This window comes from Podarcis muralis, chromosome 14 (genome assembly GCF_964188315.1).
Source record: "Podarcis muralis chromosome 14, rPodMur119.hap1.1, whole genome shotgun sequence".
NCBI lineage: Eukaryota > Metazoa > Chordata > Lepidosauria > Squamata > Lacertidae > Podarcis > Podarcis muralis.
The window spans coordinates 4685753-4707828 of NC_135668.1; the positions used below are offsets into that span (position 1 = coordinate 4685753).

Here is a 22076-nt window from a genome sequence, read left to right on the forward strand (position 1 = left end):
AAAACTTCCCTATTCAGGATTGCCTTCAGACGGCTCGGGGGTTGGATAATTCTATACCCGCCAACATTTCTCCGATGAAAATAGGGACATCCTAAGGAAAAGTGGGACATTCTGGGATCAAATCAGAAACCAGGACGGCTTCTCTAAATCAGGGACATCCCTGGAAAATAGGGACACTCAGAAGGTCTGGGCTCCTTGTGAACTTCCCCTTTGTGGCTCCGGTTCTGGTTGCTGTGCTCAGGCTGCCACATGGCTACAGCTTGCAGGACGCCCAAGGACTTGGCTGTGGGTCCCCTTAGATTCCTTGACTGGGTCTTGCTTTCCTGTCAGGTGACAGAGGGCTTCTCCACACTTCTGCTTGTCCTGTGCTTCCTGGGCATGGGTCTGAGCAGTTTTGCCATTGCAGGGGTCAGCAAACTTACCGCGCCTCGGGCCAGTGTCTCCAGTGCCGATCGTGTGGTGGGCTGGAGGGCAGGGGAGCGCGTGCCCATATGCATGCGCACACGCTATTTCCGGCACACTTCCAGGTCGGAGGAGCACTGGAAATAGCTTATGTGCATGTGCACAGGCCTCCTCTGACCCGGATGTGCACCAGAAATAACGCTTGTGCATGCGCAAATAACACATGCGCACAAGCTATTTTCTGGTGCTCCTCCGACCCGGAAGTGTGCAGCCGCGCAGTGCAGCGCCAGTAAGAGCGGGCAGCAGGCAGTGGGGGACGCTGTGGGCCGGATAAACAAGTCCCTCGGGCCTTATCTGGCCAGTGGGCCTTAGTTTGGGGACCTCTGCCCTACTGCTTTCCCCCAGAAAACCCACTCTTTGGCACTAAATCAGAACAAACAGCCATCAACCTGATTGCTGTTTGCTCAGATTCAGCTGAAATCAGGCTTCCCCAGCAAGACAAACAGAGGTGTGGAGAAGCTGAGAGTCTTAACATTCTGCCAAACTCTGATTCTTATCCTGCCTAGTCAGTTACCTACCAGGGGCTGTAGGTCTGTGGGCAGAGCCCATGATTTGCATGCAAAAGGTCTCAGGTTCAATCCCCTGGCTCTGGAACAAACTCCTGTCTGAAGCCCTGGAGAGCTACTGCCAGTCAGTGTTGACGCTACTGAACTAGATGGGCCAACACTGCACAGCCCAACACTGGCAGAAAGTCAACTCAGGTGGGTTCCATTCATGGGCTATGAAAACAATACGGCTGTTTGAACCGGCCCTCAGAATAACTCTGACCAATGTCTAGTGTGCAATAAAGCCCATTGTCTGCTCTGTCAATTGTCCTGGCAGACCAGCAAGTGCCAAAATAGATGGTGATGAAACAGCAGCTCCTCTCTGGCCGTTGTCCTGTTATCCAGCTATTCTGGAGCTATGCCCTCCCTGGGCCAGCTTTCAATTCTACTTGATTAGTGATTCCTGCAGTTCCCTACGGGGCTGGGGGGCAGGTAAACATTTTGACACACGAAGACCGAGCTTGTGAACTGCATCCCCACTCCCTGGGATGCTGCTAGCTGCTATTTTGATAGCCATTGTTAGAACATTACTGAGGAGACAGCAGAATGTAAAAAGAAAAGAAAAAGACAGATACTCCATTACTCAGAAACACTAATCTGGAAGCCATTCTTTCCACTTAAAATAAGTACACTGTAGGCATAGTATGCAGAATACATCATCATTATTATTAGGTCTGATGTACGCTCTGTAAGAAGGAATACTAAATGACTGCTACTTGACCAACCAATACCACAACTGTCCAGACAAAATCCTGAAAATCAATTAACTTTGAAGTGAATGAAATGCATCCTGAGAACTATAGTTTGTCAAGGATGCTGTTAATTGTTGCTCTGTGAGGAGCAAATTACATTTCCCAGGATTCTTGGGGGAAATGTACTTTGAATGTATGGTGTGTTTGCAGACAAATTCAAAGATTAAGTAGGGGCTGGATACGTATTTCCTTTTCTTTGATGGAATTCCTGTTTCAGCTGAGCAGTGTAAGTGGTCATGCTTCATTACAAGAAGTTTTCCATTTCAAATCCAAGGCTAACGTTTGCATTTCAGCTGTCTGAAGGTCTTTTGTTAAGGCTCAGTGTGTTTTTCAAGCTGAACCTATGCAGTCAGAACTAAGCATCAGTGTGCTTACTCCCAGGAAGCAATGCATATGATCACAGTCCTACTGGTTCCTAATAAACTGGGTGTTACTCTATGCAGTGCTGCTCTTAGGAAGAATTGTTGTGTACTAAAGGATCAACGAGGGACGCAGGTGGCGCTGTGGGTAAAACCTCAGTGCCTAGGACTTGCCGATTGTATGGTCGGCGGTTCGAATCCCCGCGGCGGGGTGAGCTCCCGTCTTTCGGTCCCAGCTCCTGCCCACCTAGCAGTTCGAAAGCACCCTTAAAGTGCAAGTAGATAAATAGGTACTGCTTTATAGTGGGAAGGTAAACGGCGTTCCGTGTGCTGCGCTGGTACAGGCTCGCCAGAGCAGCGATGTCACGCTGGCCACGTGACCCGGAAGTGTCTCCGGACAGCGCTGGCTCCCGGCCTCTAGAGTGAGATGAGCGCACAACCCTAGAGTCTGACAAGACTGGCCCGTACGGGCAGGGGTACCTCTACCTTTAAAGGATCAACAGAGATGCTTGCATTTGGCCTCTCCCTGGGGGCATGGCAATGGGGCCTACCATGATGAGCTCTTACGCTTCCAGTTTTACTACTGCACCATTAGTGTGGTGACAATGATGAGAGAGAGAAGCTTTTCTCCCTCCCTGTTGGAAGATTCAGGGCAGATTTTTAAAAAGTACTTATTCACACAGCCCATAGTTAAACTATGGAACTCACTCCCAATGATGGCCACCAACTTGGCTGGCTTTAAAAGAGGATTAGATAATTTAATGGAGGACAAGGCTATCACGATGGCTGTGCTCCACCTCCAGGAACAGAGGCACTTATGCTGCTGAATACTAGCTGTTGGAGGCCATTTCAGTCTTTTCACACCCTGTATTTCTGCCCTCAGTCTTGTAGACATGTGTTCTATTAGAGGTGGTTATGAGACACCCACACCTACAGGAGAACGTCCTCTAAGATGGCACAGAATTGCATCTGATCCTAGGCTTTCCTTGGGAGCCAGAAACTGTCAAACATGGCGCGCGCACACACACACACGGAAGGAGTAACCAACTTCAGCCTCATGGTAAAGAGCCTGTTGAAGGGAAAGTCCATAGTATTACCTAGTGAGTAAAGGGCCTGGTTTGGTCCCTCCTTAGAATGGAAGATGAAGAAAAGCCTTCCTCCTGCATGATATTTCAAGGCATTAGCTCACAATGTCTCGCTCCCAGCATTTGCCTTGGTATCTGAGCTCAGTCTCTTGAGTTACAGACCCAGGCAGGTGCAGCAGGGTGCACTATAAATACTCTCGCCCTTAAGGGACTCAGCAGGCAAGCAAGGAGATGCCTTCTTGAATGACAGTTTGATGGGAACAAGGCCTCCTTGGCTAACAGGGCCAGCCAGACGCAAAGCCACATTGGTCCGAAACGACAAGGCTGGGTCAGACACATTTGCCCATTCCATTCTTTGTTTTTCAGAGCCACACTCTTCTTAGTAATCCTTAAAACAAGCAGTTGGAGTTGCTTGTGACAGTGACACAGAGACCTCTTAAAGTGTGCAGCTGCGACATTCCTCAGTGATTCGGAAGGCTGCTTTGGAGGCACGAGCCGGGAACAAGGCATCAGGGCCCCTGAGATCAGTTTCAAGTTCTGCCACATATAGAACACAAGAACAGCCTTTGCTGGATCAGACCAAATGTGCCTCTAGCCCAGTGTTCTGTTTCCAAAGGCGGGCAGCCAGATGGTCCTGAGAAGCAGGTCCCTGGAGAGCCAGCCACACGCCTTCTCTTTGCCTTGTTGTTGCTTGTTGAGATCAGGGGCTGATTCTGTTTGAAGGGGGTGGGGGAGGGGAGAAGGGAGGGGGGCCTGGGGATGATAGTGCTTAGTTCAATATTGATATCCTACTTTTGTGCATAAAATAAATCAGAGCACCTGCTGCTGCCCCCCAAGGTAAGGTGCTGAGTAGGAATAACTGAGACGACAGGAGGTTGGATGCAGGTGAGCTGTGCAGAAGCACGCTGGCAAGCATTCTCCAAGCAAGCTGCCGGCTAACTCTGCCGCGGCTCCTTTTATTAGCAGAAGTCAACAATTGGAAACAGTAGTGAAACCACCCTGAACTTAACGTATTTCCATCTAAGCTCATTTCCAGCATTAGCAAATACACGTGTCAGCAGGTGTTTCCCTCAAATATTTTCCCTGATACTTGATTACGTCTGTGTCCCCCGTCATGCTCCAGCCAAGTGATATGTCTAACAAACAAATTGTGAGAGGACAAAAGGTCAGGGGGAAAACCCTGTTTTCTAGCCAAGAAGGCAAAAGGTCAGGGAAAGCAGGCGCAATGCTCCTTGACATACATGCATGTCTGGTGCGAGGTTTGCCTTCGCAAAGCGGAGCGTTACCTCCACAGTGTTGGCTTCACATTCACCTTGGGCCAGTCTCCATCAGGCCACTAAGGATGGGAGCCTCCTCTTCCCAGGCCCTTGTGGGGCAGTGTGAGGAGGCACCTCTCTTTGGGCAGCGGGGGGAGGAGAGTTCAGCAGTTGCCCAGAGGACTCTCAAGAAGAGGAGGCTGGGGGAACACTCCACAAAAGAGGGGGTTCAAAAAAGAGGCTGAGAGGCTGCCAGCTTGGCAGGCAAGGAGTGACATAACTGGGCTCCTGAGCCCCACAGGGGTAGCACAGGAAGAATGTGGTTGGTCAAGGGAGCTGTGAGCCCAACAGAATGCTGCTGTCTGCAGGAGAGTTTCTCCTGCAAGTCCCAAAGACCTCAAAAGACCTTTCTGCAATAATTCGGAGCAAGGCTTTAGCGTGGCTGCTCCTGTTCTGTGGAACAGCATCCCTGTTGACAGGCACCCACTCTCTGCACTTTCCAGAAACAGTTGGAGACATTTTTGCTCCAACAGACCCTCCAAGCTGGACGAATGGGTCTTTCACCACGAGTGCCTGATTCTTAGGTTTTTAGTCTTATTTTAAATTTATTTTTGCGTTTTTGAACTGTTTTTAGTTATCTTATGTGCAAATCTCCTTGAGATGGTGGTTTAGAAGGCGGTTGATAAATTAATTGTAATAATAATAATAATAATAATAATAATAATAATAATAATATAATGGTTAAAAGAGTGGATCAAGAAGAAGACAGTGGGCAAGGCCTCTTGGCTCCAGAAAGGGAAGAGAGATGACGATGAAGGAATCTAAAGCGAGACAGAAGGCAATACAGGGATGAGGGAGGGTGTGAGCCATTGCCAAATTAGGAATTTTATATCTGTACAGCCAAGGGGGCTGTGACAAAATTTGATATTGGACCCTCAGAACTCCAGTGTAGGCCTGAGTGGCACTGACCCAGAATAGTAAATCCCAGTTCCATAAGGCAAAAGAATAAGAGAGAGGATGTTCCCCCAATTCCAACACCCATGGGATGGATTTTGCATATCCATCTTATTTAAGCTACATATTTCTTTCTATGCCCCAAAACAAACCAGTATTGACTTTTAAGTGCCATGTACTTTGCAGCAAAGGACTGCAATCAGACACTGCATTGGAAAATAATAGTCCCTCACACATAAACTCCCTTTAACCAGCCTACATAAATGCTTACTCAGTTGAAAAACAGATTACCCCAGAACTGGTGAAACCAGCCCTACAGATGCAGTCAACAGGATGACTCCGTTTAACAGCTCATGGAGGAGGAGGAGGAGGAGGAGGAGGGTGAGGACAGCCACACATGGGAGAAACTGCTGCTTCTCTCACTAAGTGCATTGCAAGTCCTACAGGAACCTCGGTTGCTTGCCTGGGAGTCACAAGTAGGGCAAGCGCTGTTGCGTTCAGATCCTGCTTGTGTGGTTCCCTTAGGCCTCAGGATGTTGGGCCAGGTGGGCCTCAGGTCTGAACCAGCAGCCAGGCTCTTCCAGGGTTTCTGTAGACAAAATGCTCACAATCCAGTGAAACGGACCATGGCTTTCTCCTTAGAAAGCAGCTCAGTCGTATTCTTTCCCTGAGGGTCAGCTCAGAACATTTTGGTGCCTTAGCCAGGCCATCCAAACATTGACTTTCATAAGCAGCGGTTCACATACATGGGATCCAGTCCACTGGGAAATTCTCTTGCAGAGCCTCCCTATCCTAATCATTCCCATGAGGATTCTGCAGAAGAACTTCCCTGTGGCTTGTACCTGACATGGGTCAGGCCTGCCTGCATGTCTTTCTCACTCCTCCTACGCCCAGCGAGGGCAGACACTAACTTGCACAAAATTTGCAGGTGCTAATTTATGTGTAATGGTGAGAACTGAGGAACAATTCCTATAACCATTAAATAGAAAATGAAATAAGAGGCATATTGCTATCCTGGGGGAGATTGTGGCCAGACAACCTGTGTGCTTGCTCAGTCTGCTGACCAGGGGGTGACTTCAAGGCCACTCCTGCTCTCCAGTCTTCTGGTATTATTATTATTATTATTATTATTATTATTATTATTACAATTTATTATATGCCCTTCACCCTAAAAAGAATTAAAAACAGTTCCATGTATAAAAACAATTAAAAAATTGTAAAAATAATTCCATATATAAAAACATTTAAAATCGCTTCTCTACAGATGCAGAGGGAGATAAATATCTCTACTTAAAAGACTTATTCAGAAAGGAGGTACGAGGAATTGGGGAGAATTTTGTTTTGGTTTGAACTGAAAGGTGAATCTAACCCAATTCACACTACTTTACAAAACACAATGCGAATAATCAGAATTCATACCTCTGAATTTTGCAATGCAGTTATTTATGTGGGAAAATGCATATAGTGAAAGGAAGGGTGCGTAAAAATACATCTATATTTGTAAATCTAACATTAAAAATGCTTTACATTATGGCAAATTGGCTTCCAAAAAGTGTGTGTGAAATTCGCACTAAAATATTATTATTATTATTATTATTATTATTATTATTATTATTATTATTAATAAATATGATGGTGATGCCAGTTGGCAGGAGACTACATTGCTGTGGCAAAGACCCAGGCTAAGATGCAGGCCTTACATAGTCCTCTTGCGCTTGCCTCCAGCTGCAGCACATCTCATCACCTGACTGGGCATGCCGGCCTGCACCTGATTCACATAAGATCCGCCCGGCCAGGGGCCGGCTCCTGCAAACCCTCACAGTGCTCATTGCAGGACACACAGCTACCCTGCACCTATCTCATTGCTCTCTAACCCTGTTGGGACCTGGGGTTTGGTGTGTGTTTTTAACTGAAGAACAAAATGGGGGAGGGATTGCAAGACAAATATATTTCCTTTCCACCAACTCCCTTTTTCTTCTGTTGCACAACCACACAGGAGTTCCTTTCCACCTACATAATATACAAATGTTTCTCTGGGTCATTTCACCCTTCTTCCAGTCAGCATTTCCTAGGCAGGCAGAACAATTGCCTCGAGGTTGCTCAGAAAGACTGCTCTTTTCCAGAAAAGCCTGTGAGGCAATCAGCAGTGCCCTGCATGTTGAATGCAGTGATGCAACTAGTGTGTCCCTCATTCTTCTTCCAGGCGGCACAAGCTGGCAGCGTTGACTTTGGACAACTGGACTGGTTGCTAAAAGCTTCTACCCTGGAGAGCAATGTGGTCCCCTCCCCTTTGCAGACTAGCCCTGCCCCCAACATTGCATCCCCCAGCACCTGAGCATAAGGTGTGAACAACCTGCGCATACCTTTGCGCATTCAAACCCATTGATACAATGTATGCAAATTACTTCTGAAGGGAGGGGAAGTCTCCTTCTCCAGTCAGCGGTGCAGCCATGTAATTTTACTCTGGACTTCACAGCCTTAGGGGCCTGGATAGGGGCCTTCAGCCTCTTTTGACTGTATGTATGATTTTGCCTACTTTTGAAATGTTGTGAGCCAATCCTGCTGTGTTTCGTGACCCTTCCTGCTCATCTTCCTGAGTGGCGTCCTGAACCTCTTCCCTAAAGTCCTGCCCTGACAGTCCCAAGGTAGCAAAATAAGGCAGGCCTTGCTTTTGGGGGAGGGACTGGCATTGGTCTGAATCTCTCTCCCCTCCCCCTTCTTACCTCCCAAGGCTTTCACCCGCCTGGCAACTATCCTCTGAGGCTGCTGTGTGGGCAGTGGGGATACTTGGCCACAAGTGGCTGGACAAAGTGACTTCCTTGCACATCTGTGAGGCGCACAAGGAGAGTAGGAGCCATTCCGAGCCCAGTGCAAGGCACCCTCCTTTCCCCACCCCCTTAATTGACAGGTCTGTGCAGGCCACAGATGAGGTGGGGAAAGAGGCCCCAAGCGGTGGGTGTCTGGAATTTCCCAGGGTGGAATCACAAATAATTGGTGGGGGCTGCAATTGTCCCATACTGTCCTTATACTCTGCAAACCTGATGAAATTTCCCTGCTGGGTCTTTTGAAGAATCTGTGCAAGCATGTTGTGTTTTTGTTTTACGTTCCTGTACACATAACTAGAGGAACAAGTTAAATTGCCAGATATTCAGCTCCCTGGGAGAAGCAAACTCTCACTGTAAACAAGAAAATCCTCATTCACAGATTTCAATGCTTGCTAAAGCATTTAGGGTTGGCAACGTTCTATCTTCCTACAGGGAAAGAAAGATTTCTGTACCCAGACTGGTTCTCCAGACTTCCCCCCATGCCTGGGGCTCCCAAACCACATTCAACATCCTCTCTCCAAAGAGGAACTGAATGAGAGGTTTGTCAGTCCCTCCTTGTAAGTAGTCAAACAGGATGCTGCCTGAAAGATGTTCCCTTTTGCCCAGAGGCAATAGAAGAGCCTTCCTCTGTTTTAGTCATCCGGGCTCAGGCAGGATGTAATATGCAACCTTTCCTTTTTTAAAATTTTATATCCCACCCTTCCTCCCAAAGCGATAAAAACAATTTAAAAGTTCTAAAAGCATCTTAAAAACAGTTCCAGTGTAGATGCAGACTGGAAATAAATCTCGACTTAAAAGGCTTGTTGGAAGAAGAAGACCTTCAGCAGGCACTGAAAAGACAGCAGAAATGGCGCCTGCCTAATATCCAAGGGGAAGGAATTCCAGAGGGCAGCTGCCACACAACACTAAAGGCCTGACTGCTGTGACAAACAGGTGTTATTTGATCAACTGGGTGTATGAGAGCTGAGACGATATCAGAACCTCAAGTGTCACTATTTTCCAGGGACAGTCCCAGATTTTTAGAAGCCATCCTGGTTTCTGATTTGATCCCAGAATGTCCTGCTTTTCCTTCAGATGTCTCTATTTTCATCAGAGAAATGTTGGAGGGTGTGGTAGTGAAAAATCCGGATGCAGACATTGTTGAGCTTTTTAAAGTTTTGCCCAAAGTTGTTGAGCTTTTCTTGCAAAATTTTTTTTTAAAAAGAGAGAGATTTTGAGCTATTTTTAATTAAATTCGCTAAAAGCTACACTTCCAACATGGGCTTTCTGGATTTCCCCGGACATTTCAGTGATTTCTGCCTGGGCGCTGTTTACCAGGGCTGAATACCGGCTATGTCTGGGAAATTCCAGACGTATGGCAACCCTAGGTATGGAGTTATGTGACCCCATGAACCAAGGAGATAAGTAACTATACATCTGGACATCTGTATAGGGGAAGTAACTTAATGTGTGATGCTTTATTATGTTTTTATATATGTTGGAAGCTGCCCGGAGTGACTGGGGCAATCCAGTGAGATGGGCAGGGTATAAATAATAAAATGATGGTGATGGAATAGGACATTCCTATTCCGATTGGAAAAACGTTAGAGGGTATGCAGTATTTTTTGGTATCATCTCAAGCTGCATTGGGGTTTGTATACCAGAACCAGAACTTTGAACTTAGCTCAGTAGCTAATTGGTAATTCTTTCAACCGCAGCGTAACATGGTGGTGATTATCCTGCCCCAGTGATCAGTCAGGCTGACCCATTTTGCACTAGCTGCAACTTCCAGACCAACCTCAAGGGCAGCCCCACATAAGAGTTCACTGCAGTAATCTAACCTGGATGTTACATGGAGCTTTTTGTGTCAGCCAACAGCTTAACAAAGGAGCCACCTCTACATTCCAAAATGAAATGAATGTTGTTGCCATTGCTGATAACCTAGGCCAGCTTTCTGCATCAATGGGGTGACTTCCAGATGTTATTGGACTATGGTATGGACTGGTTGGACGTGGAGGAATGGTGGGATGTGCCTCCTGGGGAACCACCAAGAGAAGAAGACTCAGAGGAGTGGTGGTGGGACAACAATGAATGGCTGCAGGGAGAAGAGGGAAAAGACTGGGGAGAGGAGGTGTCGGAAGCTGAAGGGGTAAACAGGGCTTAGTGAGCAGGGAGAGTCTGTGATGGAGAGCAGTCAAGAAACAGACAGAAGCTGAAGCAGACAAGTGGGAGGAGGGAGGTCAAGAGGCTGAGATGAGTCAGGCGGGTGAAGAGTCACAGGTGTTGTTGTCCCCCCCCCCCCCCCGCTGCTGGGACAGCCCCTCTGACTCCTAGAACCAGGAGCTGTATGGAACAGGAGCAGCAAAGACAAGCTTCACGCAGGCACAGTCTCCGATTGCTTGGAAGAAGCCCTGGAGAAGAGGAAACAAACACGGCTGTGGGGAGGCCAGGACACAGCAACTGGTTTCATGCAGTAAGAGCTGAGTGAGCTAGCTCCAGCTTTGAACTGTGAGATTGACTGACAGGAATACAACTGTCATCAGTCCCAGTACACATGCTCTTGAAAAAAACACTGGTGCATTAATAGTGGATTTATTCTGCTTTTTTAATGGTTCTGTGATGCTTCCCCAACACCACCACACTGTCTGCAGGGGCTCCAGCACAGCGAAAACAAACCTAGAACATTTGGGCATTAAAAGTCACAGGGCTTCATCAAGAAATTACAAGGCAGGCAATGGTTGGAAATGAAGCAGTATGAATACCCCAAAGCTTTGGGATGCACAAATAGTGAGGAAAGTGAAATCATGTATGACCGTCCAGATAACATCATGAGCACAAATCATCATAAAAGTAAAGGTAAAGGACCCCTGACAGTTAAGTCCAGTCACGAACGACTCTGGGGTTGCGTCGCTCATCTCGCTTTACAGGCCGAGGGAGCCAACGTTTGTCCGCAGACAGTTTTTCCGGGTCATGTGGCCAGCATGACTAAGACGCTTCTGGTGAACCAGAGCAGCGCACAGAAATGCCATTTACCTTCCCGCCGAAGCGGTACCTATTTATCTATTTGCACTTTGACGTGCTTTTGAATTGCTAGGTTGGCAGGAGCTGGGACCGATTCGAACCACCGACCTTCTGATCGGCAAGCCCAAGGCTCTGTGGTTTACACCACAGCACCACCGGCGTCATGAACAATAAACAGGGCATGTGGAGCAGCCCTTAAAAAGTCTAGTGTTACCTTAAGGACTAGCAAATACAGTGGTGCTTCGCAAGACGAAATTAATTCGTTCCGCAAGTCTCTTCGTCTTGCGGTTTTTTCGTCTTGCGATGCACGGTTTCCCATAGGAATGCATTGAAAATCAATTAATGCGTTCCTAGGGAAACCGCCTTCAGACCAGGTCCGGGGACAGACTGTCCCCGGACCTCTTCTGAAGGCTGGGGGGGGGACAAGGGCTTTTCCTCCCACCCCCAGCATTTTAAAAAACCCTGGGACAGCGGAGGACTTCTCCGCTGTCCGGGCGATCTTAAAATGCTGGCGGGCGGCATTTTAAAATCGCCCCGGGACAGCGGAGGACTTCTCCGCTGTCCGGGGCGATTTAAAAGCCCCTGGGAAGGCAGGCAGGGGGGACAAAGACTTTCGCCCCCCGCCCGCCTTCAGAAGGTGTTCCCGCCCCCCCCGCCCGGCTTCGCAGCAGCACTACGAAGCCCGGCGGCTGGGGCAGGTGTTCCCGCCCCCCCACCCCGCTTCGGAGCAGCGTTCCGAAGCGGGGTGGCTGGGGCAGGTGTTCCCGCCCCCCACCCGGCTTCGCAGCAGCGCTACGAAGCCCGGCGGCTGGGGCAGGTGTTCCCGCCCCCCCACCCCGCTTCGGAGCAGCGTTCCGAAGCGGGGTGGCTGGGGCAGGTGTTCCCGCCCCCCCGCCCGGCTTCGCAGCAGCGCTACGAAGCCCGGCGGCTGGGGCAGGTGTTCCCGCCCCCCCACCCCGCTTCGGAGCACCGGGAGAAGCGATCTCCCCGCAGCCCCTTGCTTCAAAAGAGGTCCGGGGGCAGACCTCTTTTGAAGCAAGGGGCGGTGGGGAGAAGCGATCTCCCCGCCGCCCCTTGCTTCAAAAGAGAAGACCCGCTGTCCCCGGGGCAAGCTTCGTTTTGCGAAGCAAGCCCATAGGGAAATTCGTCTTGCGAGGCAACTCGAAAACGAAAAAACCTTTCGTTTTGCGAGTTTTTCGTCTCGCGAGGCGTTCGTCTTGCGGGGTTCCACTGTAAATGGTGGACTTCTGGAAGGTATGTCCATAGGCAAAGTACAGGGAGAAGAAGAGAAATTGTTGTAGCTTTTTTCAACCAAGTGAGACCCAGAGATCAAATGCCAGAGGCAGGTGTTCCAAACGGGCACCTGGGGATGGTACTGCTGGGCAGCTGCTTGGCTTCAGCACCTCTGGAGAACCCCCCCCCCCCAGTGCTGCCATCGATACTGTATTTATTCTCCATTGGACATCATGTTGTATGATGTACATTCAAGAATATAGGCAGCAGGAAGTGGGGGGAGCAGAGAAACGATTTCAGCCTGCATACTTCCCTCCAATTTATGCCACCGTCTTTTATGCCTTGCTGTGCTCTGACAGGCCTACATGCCTTTAGGCCATGTCCACAAATTACATATTCCTGATTCCCATCCCATTTAAGGGAATGTCTCTAAATTATACACTCAGTCACTCTTAACTGCTGGCCCCTAACATGCACATGCTTCAGGCCTGCAGTTGAGCAAGACGCTCCATTGCTTGGGTTGAAAATTGGGAGGCCTGAAATATTTTGCGACCCCAAGCTGCCCACCCTCAGAGAAGGCTGCTCACTGCAGCTCTGTGTGATGTGCCTACAGTTTGAAAAAGAAGGAAAGATCTGGTAGCAGTGAGTGATGGAAGTGATGGATCTGTGCCCACGATCCCCCTGAAGAGCCACTGCCAGTCAAAGGAGGCAATACCCAGCTAGATGGACAAAGAATCTGGCACGGGGCAAGGCACATTCCTCTCAGGCGCCCAGGGATTCCCAGGCCAAAGTTCTAGGGCAGGGGTCTGCAACCCGCGGCTCCGGAGCCGCATGTGGCTCTTTTACACCTTTGCCGCGGCTCCAGGGCGGATACTAGCGAGGGGAGGAGGCGCATTGTGCGCCCCAACACTCCCCACTGTGGCGGGCGCTGTACTGGCTGTGACGTCGCATGGGGTGGTGCGTGCGTTAGTCACGCACCGTCCCGACGTCACCTTCCCGCCCGCTGTCAGATCGCGGCTCCGGAGATATATTTGTTTTAAATGTCGCAATGGTTTTGCGGCTCCCAGTTGTTTTTTCTTCGGAAACGGGTCCAAGTGGCTCTTTTTGTCTTAAAGGTTGCAGACCCCTGTTCTAGGGGAACACGCCTGGGACCCAGCCGCTTCCTGTGGTCCACCACAGCACAGGAACAACAAGGCCAGGTGACTCTTCCTTGCTGGGCCCCTCCATCTCCCCAAGCAAGAGTCTTGTGGGTCAGGGGGCTGCATCTTGGGAAATGCGAGATCCAGCTGTATTCAATACCAAGTTCTCTCATCTTGTGTCAGAGCTATTCCACTTCAGGTAGCAAGGGAGGGCTCACGGGACAGGATTGTTTCTCCATGTGCAAAAATGGTTAATATATTTACTTGGTTAATACATTCCACTACTGATACAAAAACAACTAAATCCCTGCATCTAGATAGCTAGTACACCCGTGAAAAAAGGGCTAGGCAATAACCCTGACATGCTAGATTTATTGCTGCAGGGATTTGAGGTGTTTGTGGAAGAGGTTGCCTGCCTCTTCAGGGCCATGCACGGGGGAAATATTTGGGTACTCTTATGCACTGAGAGTATTATTCCTGCATTGCAGGGGGTTGAACTAGGCAATCCTTGGGTTCCCTTCCAACTCTACAATTCTATGATTTTATGATTCTGTTATTCCAGCCAGGCTGTGCTTGCATCCAGTTCTCCTGCTCCATCAGGATTGTGTAGACATGCAGCCAGATTATCTGTTCTCAGAAGAGTTTGCCCATTGCATCCCTGTGTGAGTCAATGATCTGGGCCCCATGTCCTTCTGATCAGGACAGTGACTTGTGGAGTATAAGAGGGCATCAAGTTCCTTTCAAGAGGCATCACACTTTCTCTTAGAATAAACATTTTCAGGGGTGAGCACGATTGCAAAAAGATCCCATTTTAACTCTGAAAAATGGAGCACTGCCTCACAGACGACACAAATGAATGTGGGTTTATATTAATGTCATTTTAAGCGAATTGTCAGCAATTGGGGCAGTGGGAAAGGGGAAAGTGCAGGCTTATGTAGCTCAAAGCTAAATATTTTTATACCTCCCCGAACCTAACCTCTGCCGACGTCATTCCTCATTCAGTTCCCACATGTGTTGTTCCCATTAGAAATGTAATGACATGCCAAAATCTGATCTACCAGGGCTGCTGCAGTTACGAAAATATTCTTCCCCTGCCTGGCCTGTGAGTGAAAAGCAGGAAAAGGGTTTCATGAGCCAATCAGACCCTCAGTTATGATGCTACCCTTGAAGCTAGTTTTCATCTTTTAGCCAGACTTTATGAAAAGGTTTTATCTTCTGTTCATTTGTGGTGTTTTATTGTTTTGTTTTTATAAGCATCTGTTTTTGTAGTTTTGTATTTTAAGTCATTGTCAGCTGCCTTGTGGGGTATTTACCTTGAGAGACCTAAAAACACTTAAATAAACAAATGGACTTTTAATGTCCTCAAGGATTTCAGCTCCCCCTAAAAAGGTGGTGTGAACTCTGGTGTGAACACAGCAGAGTGTTGGCAAACTTTGAACTGCGTGGTCCAGGCACAGTCTCTGAGGACCCCGGGACTGGATACAGTTCTATGATAAGGGCAAACTTGGCAGTGTGACATGCAAAGCTGCCTTTAGGGCAACACTCTGCAAACATTATTAATTTGGAATAGTCATCAGCAGCTTGTTTTGCATGGACAGTTGATAGTGCAGGTTAGAATATCCCCACAGGGTGTTTAGTTGCTGGCATGAGGCTGCTTTGACTCAGAAGTCATCCCCTTTGTTCTGAACTCTCTTCCTCCTGTCTTACTGCAGTGCAAGGGGAATTATTTCTTTACGCATGCTCAGGGATATTCTCTTCTTGATTAATGTGAAGTTCATCTTACTGCTAGCATTTTTTTTATCTGGAACAAAGAGTGTGATGGATCATAGTATAGCCCCTGCCCTACTCACAGGACTTATAAGAAGCAATTGGATCAGGCATCATCATCATCATCATCATCATCATCATCATAGCATTAATTTGCTTACTTCAAAAAGTTTAAAGGTGTAAAAGGCAAAACACATAAAACAGTGTAAAAAGGTAAAGGTAAAGGTACCCCTGCCCATACGGGCCAGTCTTGACAGACTCTAGGGTTGTGCGCCCATCTCACTCAAGAGGCCGGGGGCCAGCGCTGTCCGCAGACACTTCCGGGTCACGTGGCCAGCGTGACAAAGCTGCATCTGGCGAGCCAGCGCAGCACACAAAACGCCGTTTACCTTCCCGCTAGAAAGCGGTCCCTATTTATCTACTTGCACCCAGAGGTGCTTTCGAACTGCTAGGTTGGCAGGCGCTGGGACCAAGCAACGGGAGCGCACCCCGCCGTGGGGATTCGAACCGCCGACCTTTCGATCAGCAAGCCCTAGGCGCTGAGGCTTTTACCCACAGCGCCACCCGCGTCCCTATAAAACAGTGTACAGAATATCAATAAAACCATTTAAATAACTCATCAACAAAGCCAGCAGAAAGGCCTTAGAAGCCTTCCCCATCTGAATATGGGGGAACATCTGTGCATGCTTAGAAACATTCTCCTCTATACAGAGTTAGACCATTAATCCATATGGCCTAGTATAGATTCTGCACTGGCTCAGACATGAGCTTTTCACAATCCCACCATGGAGATGGCAGGATTGAACCTTCTGCACGCAGAGCAAATGCTCTACTTCTACAGAAAGGTCCGTCATGTAGTTCTATGTATGAAGACTGAGAACTGTCACTGGGGTGGGGGAGAGAGAAAGATTGTGGGGTTGGGACCTCAGTTTCCTGCAGCAAAGGAAGACTGACTAATCCAAATCCTCTCCCATATCTTAAAACAGGGCAATAAACTTTACTCTGGAGGTTAACCAATGAATTCTGGGGTTGATTAATCAGCAAGGCAGCAAGTTAAGAGAGCACACTTGGTCTCTTTCTTTCTTTGACTGTTTTGTCTCTGGCATGTTATTGCAACAAGGAAATGCGGGGAGGGGGAAACAGAAATTTGTAACATGGCCTTTCCACTATAGCATTGTCTGAAAAAATTGTAAGTAGCATTTGAGTTGTGTGTATGGTACATTTGTTTCAATTCAAGCAATGGATGGGTTTTAAACTGGTTGTCCATCTAAGTTTTAAAACATGTTATTGCTTGATTTTATTGTGTTTCTTTTAGTGCAATTAGATCTTGCATTTCTCTTACAGCACAAGAGGGGAAACCTGAGACCCAGGGTCGCACCTGATGTGGTCCTCAAATGCCTTCTGAAGTTGCCCACTCTTCCATCCCATCAGGGCTCCTTTTTTCTGCTTCCTCAATTTGCCTGGATTTTTTATGTACATCTCATCACCCACACACTTTCTGTGCTTCTGCACACTAGTTGCTGGGAACTGCAGAAGGGGAGAGGCCTCTGGTGCTCAGGTTCTGCCTGCATGTTTCCCGCCACAGGCATCTGGTTGGCCCAGTGGTGTAGCGTGGGGGGAGGGCTGGGGAGGCCATGGTCCAGGGGCCACCACAACAGGCTTCCCTCATCAGAGCCTGGATCTGGCGTGTGAAGGAGCTGCAGAGACGGGCAGCTTCCTTGCACCAAACGCCACCAGCCGCAACTCCATTCCTGGGTCAAGCCTGACCCGGGGGTGCAGAGGAGAGTAGGCAGCAACGCTGCTGCCCACTTGCCTGGGCTGCAGCATGTGCCCACCCAGCTGCAGCTCCATCCCCAGGTGAGGCTTGACCCAGGGGCAGAGAGAGGTGTCCAGCTGCAGCAGCTCTATAGCCGGGTCAAGCCTAGGCATTCTTACCGGAGGTAGTAGCTATGGTGGACATCAAAGCCAGGCTGTCCTGATTCCAGATCAGCTAATCCAGAACATTTTTGTCTCTGGCTCTGCCCACCATAGGCATGCAGCCTGTGGAAGGTTATGCCCAAGGGAGTGTGACCCTCAACAGAAGAAATAGCTTTCCTACCCTTCCTCTATAGAGCCCGGCTCTCTTTCCTTCAGTGCCACCCTCCCAAGATGAGGTAGATCAGGCTGAGGGAGGAGTGGCCCAAAGATTCATGTTTTATAGGTTATAAATGTCATATATAATGACTTTTGTTGTAATTGTGATGCTTAGCTTATTTTTCATTGCTGCTTTGTTAATAGTGTTCCATAGATATTAACTGGTTTTTTGAAATTTTATTAGAAGTATGGTTTTATTGATTTCCAGTACATAACAATTACAAAAGGGTGGGGAAGGCAAAATCCCAGCTTGCCTCCCTCCCCACTCCAGGACCAATCAGTCTATTTGAGTTTGCCAAACTTCAAGATTTGATTTCAGTGGCTGCCGTTCTTCAGGGTTATCAGTAAAGTATTTTATAAAGCGATTGTAATTATTTCACTGTTGATTTGTTAATTATTTTATATGGTTTATGCTGTACTTGAGAGGTTCTCTTATGCTGTATTACGATATTCTTTATTGTTTGCAAACCACTTTGGGATTCATTTGAATGAAAAGCATCTAGGAAATACAATCAATTAATCCAAGGAAGGTGGAGAGCTTAATGGCTTGAGTCTGCCTTTGAACCCGCTTCCCCCTGGACTGTATAAAGGTAAAAAGAGCCTGGGAGGGGGGCGTCCATCGGGTCCATCACCCTCTTCTCACAAGATGCCCTAAAGGACGGGAAGGCGCAGGGCGCCCTGGCCACTTGCGCTCCGGAGGAATCTCCCGCTTCCGACGGCGGAGGTGGAAGGCAGCAAGGAGCCAGGCAGAGCCCAACGGCCGTCCATGGTCTTCACCCGCCTCCTGGGAAAGCCGTCCAGGCTGCTGAGGGCCATCCTGGGCCGCCTCTTGGGGGTAGAAGCAGAAGCGCCGTCGGGCCGCGAGGTTGGACGGAGGCTCCCCGGCAGCAGCGGCTCCTGCCTTCTCGCCCCGTCCCTCTTTGCCCTTATATAGGCATCTCTGGGATCAAATGGCAGGGAGAAGAGAAGAAGATGCGGAGAAGGAGAGGAGGAGGGCTGGGGAGGGAGGCGGGCGGGCGGAGGGAGGGCGGCGCGAGCCCTTTCCCAAAAAAGTATTGGATGTCTCCAGGAATGCACTCGGCCCCCGGGGACGGCGGTACTTATCTGCCCGGCGCGACTGGGGAGGCGCTCGCACTTCAGCCCGGCCCTTCGTCTCCGCGCAGCCCAGCCTCCTCCAGGAAGGCAGCTCCAGAAGCAGCAGCAGCAGCCAGACGCACAGCTCCGCCGCCGCCGCCGCCGCCTTCGAACCGGGACGTTCTTCTTCTTCTTGCCGCTGACCCCCGACCACCGCCGCCATGGATGCCATCAAGAAGAAGATGCAGATGCTCAAACTGGACAAGGAGAACGCCTTGGACCGGGCCGAGCAAGCCGAAGCCGACAAGAAGGCGGCCGAGGACAGGAGCAAGCAGGTGGGCGGACGCCCCGTCGGGGCCCCGCAGGGGAGTGGAGGGAGTTTGGAGCGGGGCTGGGGAATATGGGGAGCCACCCCCCGAGAAGGCGAGAGGGCGCGCCAGCAAACGACCCTCCCGATTCTCGACGTGTTTCCTCGGGAGTAAGGTCCGTGGATCTCCGGGAGGTTCCAGACCGACGGGCTGCCTTCCCGGCGTTGGGTTTCTGGAGTGCTTTGTAAGAAAGAGGGCGCGCGGTGGGCCGTCGAGGAAAGTTGCCTAAAGTTGGGGGTGTCTTTCTTTTTTGCCCCTGGAAGAAGCTGGGCTCATGGGAGAGAAGGGGCCTGCACCTCCTCCGGAGGAGGCTGAAGGGGAAGGTTTCTGGACGGTGGCTCGAGGGTAGCAGGCCCCGCTCCGCGGCTCCCAGGTCGTGGAGGAGGAGAAGCAGGGTGTGCCGGTGGGACTTTCTGACACACGGAGACACAGGCCGGCCTGCCAGCTTTCTGAGCGTCAAACTAGTTTCACTGCAATGAGAGGAGCAGAATCCCTACAGCAGGACCAGAAGTCTCTTTTCTCAGAAGCAAAATCCCATGGGGGGTGGGATTTTACTTCTGAGAAAAGATGCAGAAGGCCAGGCGGTGAGGCTGCCCATTGGGCTCAAGGGCCCTGATCCTGAGGAGGCATGCCTAGAGGACTGAGCCCACAGCCTCCCTGTGGGAGGAAGCCCCAACATTCCCCGTTCTGCTTGGCTTCCAAGGGGGCATGAGGGTCCTTGCCATCAATCAGCCCAGGCCAGCTCAAGCTTGTCATGACTAAGCCCCACTGAAAATAGTTGCTCACAAATAACTTGTTTTGTTGGTTTCAGCAAGATTTACTAGTGACTAAGTATAGCTGGATTGGGGTCCAGTTCAAATCAGGGACTGTCTCCCACCCCACTTTTTTTAAAGTGATATCCAGAGTGGGGTTAAAAAATAAAAAGAACAACCAAACCCTCTAAGTCAATACCTATATCTAAGCACAGGGTGTTGACTGGCCTGTGGATGGGGCTGAGTCCACGGCTCAGATCTGTTGCATCCTGCCTCACATGCCATTTGGTTAATGCCTTTTCTCCTGCTTCTGGTCTTGTCTGCCCATGTGATGGAGACTTTTAAAAATATTGTGCTTGCTAATTCCGGGGTGGGTGGGAGGAATCCAAGAGGGTGGCTGAAGGCAGGGCAATGTCCCTGGACACAAATGCATCTGAGTGTATTGTCTGTCTCCTCCTCTTTTGCCTCTAACATGCGTGGCTAGTTGGAGGAGGACATTCTGCAGTTGGAAAAGCAACTGCGGGCCTCTGAGGATGTGAGGGACCAGGTTCTGGAAGAGCAGCACAAAGCGGAAGAGAGCCTGCTGGCTGCGGATGAGAAGGCCACCAAGGTACCGTGCTGAGAGGATGCTAACGGTTCTCCTTCTCTCCCTCTTTCCTCCTTCTCTCCTCCTCTGTCCATCTGTCCTTCTGCACCTGCACCTCTCCTCTGCGCGATCACCTTGCCTGCTGCACCCCCTTCTCCCACACGTCCTCCCTGCTTTCCCCACGCCACAACCAGCTGGAGGATGAGCTGGTGTCTCTGCAAAAGAAGCTGAAGAGCACTGAAGATGAACTGGACAAATATTCTGAGTCCCTGAAAGATGCCCAGGAAAAGTTGGAGGTGGCAGAGAAAAAGGCTGCAGATGTGAGTACCCTTCCCTTTCCACCATCACACACACCACTAACATTTGGGCTGCCATCAGCCCAAGACATCTCTAAGGCCACACAAGTCCATCTTCAGGGCCAGGCATCTCTTGACATGGGCGGATGGGCCGGAACATACCATTTTCCTTGCATGATGACAGTCACTCCATCACCAAAGAGCATGGGTACCATTTGTTCATTTTGGGTACCTCAAAGCGTGTAAAGTGCTACAGCTTCATAAGCGAAGGGGAAAGATGTCTCTCGGGGGTCAATATGCAGGCAGAGGATGAAGGGATAATTGATGTTACATTTAAAATCTTTGCAACCATTCAAAAGACACATATTGATACACATAAAACAGAGAAGGGATGTAAATAATTAGGGTTGTTGAGTTGAGGCTTCAGTGCATATAATGGATACACAGTACCTAAAGATTTCTGTGCTTGAGGATGTGGTGGTAGAGTTAGGCCAATGATTCTTAACTTCCAAGCCATCTTCTGGTTTTGAAAGTCAGAAGGTTTGTCAAGAAAACTACAGCTGTGAGGACTCAGCCCGGAAGGTGATACTTGCTGGGTCTGCAGTCTGCAGGAGATAGATCCAGAGAATAAGCATTGGGGTTATATATAGCTCAGCACTTTATATGGTCTGGGTGAGAGCTGCACCCTTTGCAGCCTCTCATTCCGCCCACCTGTCTAACCCTTGACGAGTATTAAATAGTCCCATGCATGTAACTCTCAGACATTTGTAGCTCCCCGTCCATTACGGTGCAAGGGAAATTCTTTCCAAGTAAAGACGTCCTCCCAAGTTTAGAGCTGGTGATGCACATCCCAAGCAGATGATGTCACTTATATTTCACTCATTTGAAAAATGGTAGCATAACTTCCATATACATAAGTGGTTTTAGAAAGAATGGGCGAAAGTGCGGTGTTAAATGAAGAAGATCCAGTGCAAGTTGGAAGACAAACTTCTTTCTTATTTCTGCTCAGTCCATTGCGTAGGATTAAAAAAGAAAGTCTTGTGCCCAGCCTAGAAAGGAATCTGTTTGACTTAATTTCAGCCATAGAACCACAGAATGACTCTTCGTCTGAGAGACAGGCTGCGTCTAATCTGCTTCAGATGTGTTTCCCCTGTATGTGGCATTCTATAGATGGAAGTCAGCATTCCAGCCAGCCGGTTTATTTAACTTGTTCAAAGGAACCGCATATAGATCCAGGGGAGATATTCCTTATAAGGAAAAGAATGCAGACTATTTTGAAATGGCTTGTCTCAGATGAAGGCTGGGGAGAGCTGAGAAATGCTACTGGATTCTCAGAAGGAGACTCTTGCAGTTTCCCTTTAATTCAGAAAGCAGGCACATTGGCTTGCAAATGTTGAAAGGAAAGCGAGAGCTCCTTCCCCATCTTTTTCCATCCTGTACCTTTTAGGTGTGGGGTTTCTTTTTGTAGAAAGCAGCAAAAGGAGATCCAG

At 49.1% G+C, this 22076-nt stretch overlaps 1 protein-coding gene across 19 annotated transcripts in view; it reads left to right on the forward strand.

The window, feature by feature from the left end:
• The first annotated feature begins 18608 nt into the window (after nucleotides 1-18608).
• The window catches only part of TPM1 (tropomyosin 1), a 33625-nt gene continuing 30157 nt past the window's right edge, over nucleotides 18609-22076 (forward strand). For 2 of the 19 annotated variants that reach the window (XM_028706887.2, XM_077919051.1), the window contains exons 1-3: nucleotides 18617-18919; nucleotides 20189-20314; nucleotides 20485-20610. In XM_028706887.2, the coding sequence (XP_028562720.2) occupies nucleotides 18806-18919; nucleotides 20189-20314; nucleotides 20485-20610 (366 nt within the window). In that variant the 5' untranslated portion in view covers nucleotides 18617-18805. Of the gene's footprint in view, nucleotides 18920-20188; nucleotides 20315-20484; nucleotides 20611-22076 lie in introns of all 19 variants that reach the window. The other 17 variants (XM_028706877.2, XM_077919043.1, XM_028706873.2 and 14 more) reach the window with 15 other exon arrangements.